At 39.3% G+C, this 14,205-nt stretch overlaps 1 protein-coding gene across 8 annotated transcripts in view; it reads right to left on the bottom strand.

Moving 5' to 3' along the window:
• Positions 1–14,205, bottom strand: part of sif (guanine nucleotide exchange factor still life) — a 674,511-nt gene that overhangs the window by 41,304 nt on the left and 619,002 nt on the right. For all 8 annotated transcript variants that reach the window (XM_083112141.1, XM_083112137.1, XM_083112140.1 and 5 more), the window contains one exon: positions 9,411–9,668. In XM_083112141.1, the coding sequence (XP_082968267.1) occupies positions 9,411–9,668 (258 nt within the window). The remainder of the gene's footprint in view (positions 1–9,410; positions 9,669–14,205) is intronic.

Below are 14,205 nucleotides of genomic sequence, written 5' to 3'. Positions count from 1 at the left end.
CTTTAAAACCAACACGTGGCAGCTTATTGTGAGGTGACTGGTGTTGGTGGATGGGTCTCATTCAGTGGCGTGGCGTGGGATTTTTAAAAGTGTTACCGGTTATCAGTAGGACATTTAAGGGAGACTTGGGCGCCTCCGCCTCCCCACCTCATGCTCCCCACCCCCCCAATGTCTTCCAAGTAGTTCATATAGTATTAATCTGGCACGTCTGCAATTCAATACTAGATTTTGGTAAAGTTATTAATCAGGAAAAAAATGTTGACATGACTGAAGTGAAATCGTAAACATTGGTTGTTGACACAATAATACGTAATTTGATACTTACAGAAACATCGAAGGCTACTTATAGAGCAGATCAATCCGACGACTCTTCTTTGAAAATAGTTATATGATGCTCGGGTCCCGGGTTCGAATCCTGGCTTGGGCATGGGCGTTTGTGATGTCTATTCATCAATTTCATCATATCATCACTCATCCCCATCTTCGCAAATTAGCTAAAAGTGGCACAAGTGAAGCAAAATCAATCAAATCAAATCAAAAAAAGTTCTATGATGCTGTCATAAAGTGAAGTTTTTCATTTGAATTTGAATTTTTGTGTGCGTCATGGTCATGGTCCATGTTATCCACACGTTTTTTATCACCCGAAAATAGAGTACATGGCTAACAAAAGAGTTTCGACAACTGCGGACATCCACACAACCACGGATAGTCGTTATACCACGAAACATTGAAATGTCGGTTATATCCAGCAGACGACTTAGTTTTTAAATCGTTCAAAATTGGCTTTGGCTTCCCTTTCGCCACAATTTCGCTTTTTTCTGCAAAAGAACGAACCGAAAGATTGCTTCAAAATATCTTCTATCGCACGATTACTCACACTGTTCAGATAGGATGAACCCGCCACCTCGGAACTCTGAGCAAGCTCCATTAATTAATTGACAATGCCCGAAAACAACATAAAGACGAAAGACACCACTCACAAAACTCGCACTGCACAGTCCCTCCGACAAACCGTTGTTTACTTTTGTAACACGTGAAGCACCCTCCTTGCCCCCTCCCCTCTCAGCATCGGCGCTTCCCCAATATTTCCTTCGGAACCTGCAAGAAGTCCAGTTCTTCTACTGTTGCCATCTTAGTTCTTTTGAAACCAGATTTGCCCAAATCGCGAAACTTTTCGTTTCAAATAAGACGTATGTAGAGTAGATGTAGTCTTCATCTGTTTCCTAACTACTCCCACTCCCACTTCGCTAAATCCACTGAAATCTCATTTCTGACACCACTACTATTTCGTATATTTTACGTCCTTTGCTACCTTTAAGGCTCTCGCTTTATAGGATAATCGTGACGATGAGGATGCATGTTGAATTATTGAAATAAAATTATTATTTCTTTGTGTATGTAATTATTATTTTTTATAATTATGTAAGTAACATAATAACAACGAACATTGAAATAACCATTTCTTGCTGAGGATTCGAAACCTGCGACACCTGACACTTCAGAGCGTGCTAAGATAACAATCGGGAAATTATGCTTGTATGTAATGTTTTCACCCAAAAACAGTTCTACCACCTCAAAAGCATTGCTTCAATCCGAAATTATTGCATTCCTGCGACAACGTATGTCAATCTCAATCGGCCCTTTCAACAATTATCACAAATTCCTGTAACCGAAATAATATTATATGTGTGAAATATAGAATTTTAGGTTGACATTTTTAGAAGGACAGCGGACCCCTTGATCATACGCATCCCTCTCCTCTCCTTCTCGCCCATGATGTCGAGGAAGGACAAAGAGGACTTTCGTAATCGCTGATATTAGTGTAAATACAAAATATCACTTGGTAGTTTGCTTTTGCCCCAGTGTGATTTGATTTTTTTAAATTTTGATTTGGCGATTTAAGTCCACTTCATGCACAGTAATGCTAATCGGGACAGTTTAAAGTTGGATCCGAACCACTTGTGCCTCCACCGGGTATCGAACCCGGGATCCCTTGATTATAAGGCGGCGACGCTACCACTGCGCCATCGTTCGCCAGTCTGACTGGACACCTTCAGAGTAAGATAGACCCGATTAGGCGACTTAGCTCTTTTCTGTCAATTGAATATGGCAACACTGGTCTGTATCCGGTAAGGATCACCGGCAACTGCGCCGGCTAAACAGGCATGCCAAAAACCCGCCTCCTCCTCCCGCGGTCAGTCTTTGCCGCAATGCGAAGTCGTCCTTGGGTGGGTTCAGGACCCTTTCCTCATGTTGCCTGAGGAGGGTACCGGATCAGTCCTCTTCGCTTTTGCCGGTGTCAGAAAAAATGTCAGTCTGCAATGTTTACTTTACGACAATATTACCAGTTTATGTACGTAATAATATTTTAAGACGGGTTCTTCAATTCTTTATATTTTGGTGTTACCTGCGGTAACAGCGGCTACATGCCTCTGGTCTCACTCATAACAAAACCAACATGCAGGCTTCGTTGTTAGGTCAGGCTTGTTAGATTTAGTTCTCTTAGCATAAATAATATCTTTCTGGTTAAGCTCAGATAAAAGTACAGGGTATTTATGTTAAAAACTAAACAAGCCTTATCTAACAACGAAGGCATTCTCGCTTACGTCAGAACACGATATTGGTTGCTGCTTGTGTTATGAAGAGACCCTTGGTGGATGGTTGTTGGTGCTTACCGGACACCACTTTCACGAATTAAACTACAGCACTGTGTGTGTGGGGGGGGGGGAGGGTGAAGTGACGAACCTTCGAAAGAGGGTAGCGGGAGTTACACGCACCCATTCACATTTCAAGTAGGCTATATGCGTATGTATGTACGTACGATATTTTTTCTTTCTTTCCGCATGCACCATATTGAAAATGTTCAACACTAGCTGACCACCAACCCCAATACAGCGCGCGTTACTCCTGAGTATATGGAGTGTGTTTGTGAGCCTCTGTGTGTGTTTGTGAGAAAGTAGGGTAAAGTTGCCTAAATCGAACCCGTTCCCAAATCGCACCACTACTGGTCTAAAAACCAATGTATTGAACATTAATAAAATATAGCGGCTGTATATGGAACCTCAGGCATGCTCAATAACTCCGCATGTCAGTTGTAGCTGTTGGTGAAGTGACAGGCGTTGTATGTATACGCATTTGAAGATAACGCCTGTCCTTCATGCTATTTCTTGCACCTTTTCATAAAGATATAGGAGACGAGTGAGTTATGTTTTTGTAACATTTTTGTCACATTTGTCAATTCTGTTAGATTAATTTTAACCACATTCTCATTGTCATATGCTTACGCAGTTAGGCAGGGAAAATATTTTATTTCAAAATGGCGGGAGCTTCTAAATCGCCGTCTGCCCAAATCTGCATTTCGCTACTAAAACTAAAGAAACAGGGTTCTTCATTCTCATCGTAGGCAAAGAACCACACAAAGAAACAGATGAATGGACTCAAACAACAACCTGCATCTCTATCTATATTTCAAGTTCTCAAGACTACCACGGAAGAGGACAAAGGTTAACTATGAGAAGAGAAGAATCCCATGAAGCCTGCAATTAGTTATATGAAATTGACCAAGGTAGAACCAAGCTGAAAATGGTACAGAATGATATTTCTTCCTATGCGGAGAAACTGTGGAAGAAAACATGGTGCAATGCATCGAGTGTGAGAATGGGTACACGGCTCGTGTTCTCGGCTCCCAAACGAGGAACTGAATTTCTACACTTGTGATGTTTGCAAATAAACTACTCCAATATTAAGTTTACTTTTTCCAGCTTCAAAATTAATGTCGCAAATGCGTTTACTTGTTTATCATTTTCCATTTTTATTTCTTACACTGAAGAACTGATATATCACATATGTTTGAAATGATTGTAGCTCTAAATGAGCATACTGTCGATAGAAATCTTGTCACTTTATTTTTCAGTCTTTGAGCCTTTGAAACATGTTAGCTCTCAATCGTTTAAAGAGCGGTGCGATTTGGGCTCCCTGTGTTGCGATTTGGGAGACCAGTTCCATAAATCGCACCGTTTGCAAGAGTTCGGAATATCATATTTTTCTGTTATTTCCAATTGGAATAAACTTTTCCAAAGACATATGAAGATAGGTCAAATACCCCTTTACGAGTTGGTATATCAAAAACGTGATATGATCCACATTTTTATGTGACGTCACCAGTAGAAGATATGTCACTAATGTATTTATTTTTGTAAACGAAAGCGTAATTTCTTTGTTATTATATGTAATAATGCACCTTGTTTGTAATATATATCTTTTGTTTATCGTTTATTGTATTTATGCTACATTTTAGGTAATTTAATGTATCTTTGTTTGCAAGAGTGCACTATACGAATTTGTATTTCTAAAGATGTATAGATGTCAGTTTTGTTGATAGTATCCTTTTGTAGATAGTGAATGATTCATCTGTACTTTAATCTGTGTTCTCGAAAATAGTATAAAAGCGAGGATATCGCGTAAGAATCATCACACTTTTTCGCCACGGATCGACGAAGCTTTTAAACTTAAAAAGAACTCCTCGGTGTTGTGCATACATCTTGGTATGGTAGTTCGGGGCGCAAGCTAGGCCTATGTGAACATAGGTACGCCGATAGCCATGCATTGATGATATGCACAATACTGCAACCATTCTACGTCAAATAATAAAGTTAGCCTAAAGATTAATTTGGAAATAAAAGGCTAAAGAGCAAATATTGGCTCAGTTATCATTGCATATCTCTTGGTGTGGTAGTTCGGGGCGCAAGCTAGGTCTATGTGATCATAGGCTTGCCGATAGCCACGCATTGAGTTTTATGCGTTTTAATTGAGTCAATTCATCGACAAAGCGAAATCTTCGCCTTCGTCTCAAGTATAGTTGCATTATAATTGCAATAAATAAAGAATAAAACTTTTCAGTTTATACATACGGCAGTAATGTGGTTTTATTTCTCTGTGCTGTGAATATTGTCTTTACCTAACACTATCCCTGTACCTGAGAGGAGTCTGTGTACTTCACCGAGTCTCATCGTTCACCGCTGAGTATTATTAAGTTAATATTAATAGTATAATAATACGACGCGTCTAAATAATTGTGCATTAGAACGTATCAAACGTAAGTCACGTCACTTGTTTTGCAGCCACGTCCATTTATTTGAAAACTGGTGAGATTTGAGCAACTTTCTCATATGTAGTCAGTCAGGAGGCACAAGTTTCTTAACGAAAATGCAAACAAAAGAAGAAAAATTGGGCATATGGTCGTTCATAGCAATTTTTTTCGTGGAAGGAGTGCAAGCAAGGCTTTTTGTTCAGGGGAGAGCAATGAAGGCATTTCCACCACACAAAACACTCGTTCGGTTTGATGTTTTTTTTGTTTCTGCACTGATCTGTATCCATCTTACTTGTAAATAATTACTTTTCTCTTATAATAATTAAGACAAATTATCTTGGCTGAAATGAAATTGTTTGTTAAATGTATAATTTAAGACGGTCATTCATTTTCCAGCGGAGGGCAACGAGCACACTTGTATTAATACATAGCGTTCACCAATAGTATCTGAACATTGACATTTTACGTATATAGGGTCCGGCCAATATATATATATCTACTACTTTAATATATTTCCTATAGTAACACAATGCAGCTAACATTAAGCAAGTAATGGTAATTCATAGATAAAATAATGGCATTTGTAAAACAATAACACAACACTGTTCACTTAGTCTTATTTTTTGAAAATCACATAAGGTAGATAGATAGCCACCATTCCGTGGTGTACACTCATGGAGTCAACGAAAAAAAATATCCATTACAGCAACCATCATTGCGGGTGGAATTGGCTGGACTTCTTCCCAGGGTCTCTAATTTATGTGTTCATAAACTCGGTTCTTGAGGTGCCCCAAAAGAAAGAAATCGCAGGTAGTCAGTGTGTGCTACCATACAATGTACCATACATTGCTTTCAAAATACACCTCTATCACAAAAACAGGGTGTTAAGGCTTCCAACAACTCATTGCACAAGCATCCCTCGTGCTTTTATCTAGCATCCCTACTGCGTACATGTCGCATAGTGTATACAATGAAAGCTTGGAATGGAGTTAACTTGAAGATATGTTAGTCTTTTCGTATGAAAACCCATGACATGCAAATGTATTCACTTATTTATACTTGTATATTTTGTTTTAAGACGAGTCCCCATTATGTTTCACGACTTTTTCTCGTTTTCCTTGTTTACAAGTTTTCGGTTATGATCCTGTAGATCGGTAATTTAGCTCTCATCTTGTCCCCTATCTTAGAAAATGCCCCACTTTCGTTGTGCTTCGAGCACACTATTTATCATAATGGTCACTGGTTCCCACAGTCACACACACACACCTCCCATTAACGAATTAAATATGAAAATCTCTCGAATTATAAGCTGCACTCAACTGTCCTTAGAGCCGGGGCATATATAGACTATGTGAAAGCTCCACCCTTACGAAACAAAAGCTTTTTGTTAAACCCAAAGGCAGCAAGGCGATGGGAGATATTTAACATTAGAATTTATTGCATTGCATGAGGATATATAATCATATATAATACATAGTCATATATATTATACATACGAACTGGGTTTTACAACTGTGTGTGTGGGAAAACCACACAGTAACCTATAAAATATAGTAAATGATTATACCTTGCGTTAATGGAAAAGATAGAAAGTACATTGAAAGATATGGAGTGGATGGGAATAGAGCTTAGACGCTGTAATATCAGTAAGGGGAACAAAATCATTGCATTTTAGAATCAATTTTCTGCTACGTAAATAATCAACACGAGAAGTATTAGTAAAAAAACAATGATACTTATACATACTTAAATAAAAGCGAATTATACAATCTTTAACGTGTGAGGAATTGTATGGCTTTTGAATGAAATGGTACCACACGGAAGGCAAGGAAATAGTATTTCTGGTCGTAATACTTTGAAAATAATCCCTTAAAATATTCAAACTTGGAAATCAGTAAATTTCAGTGCGTTTTTACGCTCAACGAGAATGCTGGCTTTCTGTTGTCCTACCGAATAGCTGCAAGTGAACAAGTCTTTACGTAAATTTTCACAAGCAAACTCTCTATATGCGAGAAGTTCACATCTCTTCAATTTGGGCGGTCACTTTAAAATCCCGCTGTCGGCCATCGCGATAGAGGTTTTCCGTGATTTCCCTCTCAACCTCTCCAAGCGAATACCGGCGTGGTAACTTTAACGAAGCCCGTGGACGTTTTCTTCCACTTCATTGTATCCTTCCATCTATTGACGTTGCGGTTAATCAAGGCATCAACGGAGGAGATGAACGCTTGCAACCGAGGCTTCAGAGTAAAATGCAAGGTGTTCCTTTTCCAAAAACACATTTCACTGGAAAATTCCATTCCGTTCTCGAATTTCATAATCGGAAACTATGCTTGCATGAGAAAAAGATCCAGACTGCATTTGAGGAATATCCTCGTGTAGCACACAATCTGTCTCATCGTTTCTCTCAAAAGCGCTCCCTCGGGATGAAGGAGATTACGTCACGAGAATGCATTTTGAATAACGAAATCGTTTCTGCGGCCTCCGGAAATAAATAATATATAAAATAACACTCACCCCGCACGCAGCACCAAAGGAGAGTGCATTTCACGAGATCATCTCTCTCTCTCGCTACCTCTCCGCCTGTAATGTGTTGCCATGGAAATACCACTCTGCGGGAACATCCATCCCCCGAAGGTGACAAGATGACTGACGACGCGTTGGAGCCTTCAAGGACTGCGAATACCGATGCGGAAAATAGATCAGTCTTCCTCAACGGATTAAGGCTGGAGAATTCTCCTGCACTTCTGGAATTCCAGCTGCAACGTGAGTCTCTTGTCTAGAACGAGTTCTGCAGGGATTGATATCTCCATCTCGCATTTCGTCTTTCCTTCTCCAATTCGTATTATCCTTGCCGGGTTCCCTCTAGTGAACAATTACTAATTTAAGAAAGTACTCCTCTCAAGAGAGTATCGGATCCAATACCGGAGGAGGCATATAGAGGTTCGGATCCCACTTCAAATTGCAGATCCATTTCGGATTAGCCTCTCTGTCAAGAAAAACTGAAACATACTTCTAATTTTCGTCAGCATACAGAATTAAGAGCACACAAAAGTAATATACGGAATTAACATTCTTTGTAAATCTCAGAGTTGCCACAGTATTCTTAGTGCACTTTCAAAATTTTACGTCACTTTCCAGCCGTCTAAACTCACAGCCAGAAAAATTCTCTGTGTGGCCCGTGTTGTGTCGCCTCATTATGTTTGTGATTGTCCCTTCATTCTTCTCATCTTACCAACGTTCATCTTCATCTTCGCGATTAGACAAAAGTGATAGAAAAGCGAAGTAAAATAAACGAAATCAATTAACAGAGTGAAGAAATTTTGGGACGAATAATATATAATCAACTCTCCTTATAATGAACCTCTACAGATCCAGATAATTGGTTCATAATATCTTAAGTGCACTAAAACCTAAAGGTTTTTCCCTTAACCTGAATTGAGGTTGGTAGCGACAGAGGAAATAAAAGACATAAAGTAGAAGTAACGTGATTACTACAGAATGAATTAATGAATCGAAGTATCAAATACAGTATAGTAAAGTATAACACATCGAGTTGTGACGTACAGAATAATAAAATTGTGTGGAAAACAAGATACACAGGTGCTGCTAGAGCATGGACAATATGTAGGAGTAGATACTACATCTAAAAATGCAGGCCAAGTGCCCTCTGCGATCGAATCAGGTTACCCACTACAGGGTGTCAACAAAAATAACAAATTCAAAATTCTTGACTTCTCTCGTTTTTCTTAACCTTTATTTAGATGACCTCTACTTAGGTAACGCTGGAAATTAGCAATTAAGAAAATAAATATTTATTTAATGAAAAACCCCTATCAAAAGGCCAGTTAAGATGAAAACTGAAGCTCTATTTAACAAGGGAATTAGACTTGCTTTATCTATTAATGCACCCTGGGCTGCATTTGGCAGACTAGCGAGGCTCTGGCGTCTGTCGTCCCTATATATTTGTGATTGTTCCTTCATCCATCTTATCTGACCATCATTTATCCTCATATTCGCGATTAGCCAAAGGGGCAGAAAAGTGGAGTAAAATACACTATATCAATCAATCAGTCACTGTGATAGCAAAAATTCTTGACCTACTTGATAATTTATTTAGTTTTTCTTGACTTTCATGACTTTCTTGACTGGTAGACACCCTGTTACACGATGGAGGAACTAGCATTTAAGCGAAGTATTTGATCCAGTGAAAATATACGAGGATAGAACAAATATTAAAACGGACAAGAACGCAGCCTCGGTTAAATTATACCGAGGGGGAAGAAATGGGAAAGGATAGAATCTTGGAAATTTCCCTTCTCACCTGGTTGTCCGGTAGCGACACCTTCACCGTTTTCTCATTCTCGTCCCTTGAGCTCATCTGGAGAGATCTCCGGCTGGAGCCGCTGTTGCTGCGCGACAGCATCGGCGCTCGCCGCTTGGTGGCGCCACGGCCGGCCAGGAGGTTGTTCAGGAGAGAGGGGCTGCGCGCGCAGATGAAGGCGTGGAATGACGAAACGGTGAACACGCCGAGCTTATTCAGTGTGTTCTTCGTAGCTCGAGAAACGTGGGTTAGTAGGCTCTGTTTGGGAGAGAAAAGAAACACACAATTAGTGATTTCCGTTACTGAACGTACAGTAATTACATGTCTTATTAAGACGAGGAACATATTGTGTGTAGAGTCACCGGCAATATAAATGCGATGCGATACAAATATCCTGAAATACTTGCTTCCCTGCAAGGCGTTGTGTGCCGTTCAATGGCAACTTCTACGAACGCCGTAGAGTTAGGCAACACACATAACGCCTTGCAAGGAAGCGAGCATTTCAGGATTTTGATGTCCAATTTTTATTGCTGGTGACTGTACGTAATATGCAAAGGGAAAGGACACATAAATATATGGTTAATGCATGGACATATAGTCAATATACGTAAATAAGATACTAAGTGGCAAGTGTTCATTAAAATCTTCAATACAGGCACGTATTTAATCTGAAAATAATAGCAATGTAGAAACATATGTTGGTTGGTAGAGTTGGTGTTTTAAGTTCACTTTATGCACAGTAAGGCTAATAGGGACTGAACCTACAGTTTAAAGTTGGATCCGAACCATTATGTGCCTCCACCGGGTATCGAACCCAGAACCCCTTGATTACAAGGCGAAGACGCTACCATTGCGCCATCGGGGAGGGTTAGAAAAGTATGTGAAATAAATCCTCTAAAAAGGACAAAAAAGGGAAAATTATTGCCAAAAAAGGGGATAAAAAGGACTATAGTTTTTTTGCACTCCACTAAAAAATACTATTTAAAATGAAAGCGCAACGTATACCATTCACATATAAAAAGGGATACATAAAATTTTCGTATTAATGTATCCATTTTTATATATGAATGGTATATATTGCGTTTGCATTTAAAATAATATTTTTAGTGGAGGGCAAAAATAAACTATAGTTCTTTTTCATTTTCCTTTTTTGAAGGCAAAGTACAGCGAATAATGTTACCATCCGTTTCGATTAAATCTTCCTTGAAACAGCTTACCGCATTTCATAGCTAATTTCCACTTCTACCTGGCTTCGCCATTTCACTGACATTCAATACTGTCGTCATTGTCCCACAGTAAAGTTAAAACTACTCTAAAAACTTCACAATATAAGTCTAAATCTAGCAGAATAGTACACTTTCAATCCAACAAGCGTGCCGCTTACAATGCGTTTGGTGCTGCGTACGCCCAGATCGCATTGCTTCAACAATCGCTGCAACGTAGAGTCCAGCGCAGATAATTCTGCCGTGCAATGCGCGACAGAACTAAAGAAGCAGTGTTGCTAATGGAGCAGATAGAAAAATCGCTGCGGTGCGCCGATGCACAGCTGTTACGTACAACAATAAAATTAGAGAATTCAGGTCTATCTAACGTTGAGTTTTAAACGTCATGCATTATACCAGGACTAGGATTAATATGTACTAACAAGTGACTATGTATGTAGCTACATACATATGGACTAAAAATTCGCAAAATATGAACTAACACATAAGTAAAATTACCAAAAATGCTGCAAAGAAGACTTCTTCATACGATTCCTTATTTGAGTGATTTCAAACAAAATAAAAAAATATATATATTATTTTTCATTGCATTAATGCACTGGTGGCGTTCTAACTTTTCACTCCCAAAACCCGTATACACTGGTATGGAACTGCAACGGCAGATAATAACATGCCAACGTGTTAAACCGCTACAATTGCACCATAACACTCCTCCTGAAGCAGTATTATTATTTCCTCTCTGAGATCGGCGACAGTCGGTTGCCTTTGTTGTACATTTACAAAGGATGCCGGCTTCCACAACAATAACAAGTACATATACTGCCACTAGACGATAAGCTGCGCGGCTTTTTCTTTTGTTATGAACCAGGGCCGGCGCTAGTCATTTTGCCTCCCTGGGAGGTGGCGGCAGATGCCGCTCTATTTCGACCCCCCCCCCCCGGTCATTACGCAGCAACGGAAAATTGAAAATCAATATATTCCTAACTAAAACATCAAAATATAAAATAAATAATGAGACTTCTTATGCTATTTCAATACTATTCAGCGCAAAAGAATATCTCGCTCGATCACAGTTTTCAATAGGCTTATTTTTTTCTTCTCTTCAAATTTTGCCGCTCTGGGCGATGGGACGGTTCGCCCTCCCCTTCCGCCGGCCCTGCTATGAACTTGGTCACCCATCAAAGCATGGCAATTTTAACACAGAAAACAATATGTATCGCATTAAGCAGCAAAAATGACAGCCTCCTCTATGCAATTTCTACAAGAACACGTGCCGGAGCCAGAGTTGAAATGATGTTGGAGCCACATAATTTATTTATTTTGAATAATTCCAAAATTATGAAATATGAACAATTTGTTGCTGCTGTTCGCTGCTCTCTTGTCAAAATGCTTTATTGGGATGCTAACACCATGACTGGCTTCCTCCTTCACGAACTCGTGCACGTTGCTTAGAATTTCCCGAGCTTGGCTATGCAAGGTTTTTGATTTCAACTTCGACAGAACTGGAGGCATTATGGAATTTAACGTTCATTAGCAAACACACACTTTTACATAAACACACGCAATACACGCACACAACGTCAAACCGGTCAAATACTTAGTATAAAATAAAAATATGGTGCTTCCAATCCAACAAAACTCACCGCCACTTAATCTGCCTTTTCCCCTTCCGTGACAGAAATAGTGCTTCATTATTACAGTTGGCAACACTAGTTACTAGCTAGCCAATGAACATGCACTGCATAAAAGAAGCAAGCACTACGCCGTGCTATATTGCCACATTAGCGTCCCTACCGAACGGTGGGAACCGCTAGCTGGAGCGCTATTTAATTGTTTTCAATGATGTTTGCGCGAGTGTGTCCAGGAATGGAATGACAATATGGCAACAATAGCGAAGGTTTTCGAGCAGGGTAGAACACATGATGCTAAGAGAGAGGGAGACGAAACGAAAATTCGTTTCTACGCAACGGCAAATTTACGTGTGTGGCACTCTACTCCCAACACTCATGGAAAGAAGGTAAGGTAGAATGCGCTTGTTCTTTCTTTCCTCTGAACTAATAGGCAATTGTCGAATGTTTCGTTCTTGGAAAAAAAGAGTCGTACGATATATTTGAAACCTTGTCAATAAAGGGACCAAGGAAGATGTTTTTCAAAAAGGGGGGAGAAAGGAATGCAGGCTGAAAAACTAGTCAATAAAGGGATCAGAAAGGAAAATGTTTTTAAAAAGGAAAAAAAAGGAATGTGGGCTGAGAAAGGGAAAAAAGGGAAGTCAGAACTATGTAATGTTGTTGGTGGAATATAATTATCAACACTGTTGTTATTTATTCCATGATCGGTGTTGAAAAATAAAAAAGGATTCCTTTTAAAATCCGGTCTCTAATTACCACATTTGTCTGTCTATGTTAAGAAGGAAGAAGGTGGTTGAAATACTGAAACTCAGAATTATGTTCTTATTCACTTACAGAAAGCTTTAGGAACTTATAATCGAATTTCTACTGCCAAACTGGCAGTTATGGTTATGTCGCCCGTTGCATGTTACTGTCCAACATTGCTTAACACACTTCTTTCTCTTCGTTTTTGGCACGTTTTTACCATCCTGTGAGCATTTTCCCACTGGTTACTATACTACACTATAACGCAATGGGTCGGTAAAAGCTCTGATACAAGGGCTAACTAAATGTTGCATAAACTGAATTAAGTACGAATGCATAAACAAAGTCCGAGCCTATGAATGGTGCATATGGTACTACATGATCTGCAGAACATTCTGTAATATACCTGCGAGCTGTTATTGCAATTCAGATGTCAAATATTAAAGTGTCCGGTTTTCATTGTCCAGCAGTATATATATATATATATATATATATATATATATATATATATATATATATATATATATATATAGTACTATTCAATTACTATAACCAGGGGTCCCGGGTTCGATACCCGGTGGAGACACAAGTGGTTCGGATCCCACTTTAAACTGTAGGTCCAGTCCCGATTAGCCTTACTGTGCATAAAGTGGACTTAAAACAGCAACTCAAACCAAACCAATTACTATAACCGCGGTGGTGCAGTTGGTACGATATGTGGAAGATAGGCGGGAGAGATCAGTTTGATTCGCACTTGAGTGATCTCTAGGACAATTTTGGGTAGAAATCTCTACAAATGCATTTCGGAGGTTCTTCGAGCCTCTTATCAATGAGAGGAGAGAGAGAGAAGAGAAAGAATAGGGAAGAGAGGGAGAAGAGAGAGTGAGGAAGGGATGTAAGATGGGAGATTGAGAAGAGGGAGGGAGAGAAGGGGAGAAGAAAACTATGACAGTTATTTTCTCTCTGCATTAACTGTTATCGAGTACAATTTCTGAGTTCAGAAATTCACATTCTGCACATTTATACTCCAGAATCGTGCATATTTACTGCACGTATTTGCTATACGAGAGCATAAATTGATAGACCAAATTTCCAGCGAATGCTTGATTTCGAGCCCCTTCCCCTATATATATATATATATAATGCTTGAAATTATGGAGATTTATTGAAGCAATAAGTTTTCGACTTCGGTGCTATCCT

This window comes from Lepisma saccharinum, chromosome 1 (assembly GCF_977018435.1).
Source record: "Lepisma saccharinum chromosome 1, izLepSacc3.1, whole genome shotgun sequence".
Taxonomy (NCBI): Eukaryota; Metazoa; Arthropoda; class Insecta; order Zygentoma; family Lepismatidae; genus Lepisma; species Lepisma saccharinum.
Note: the sequence above shows the minus strand (reverse complement) of the source record. Positions and strands in the feature narration are given on the sequence as shown.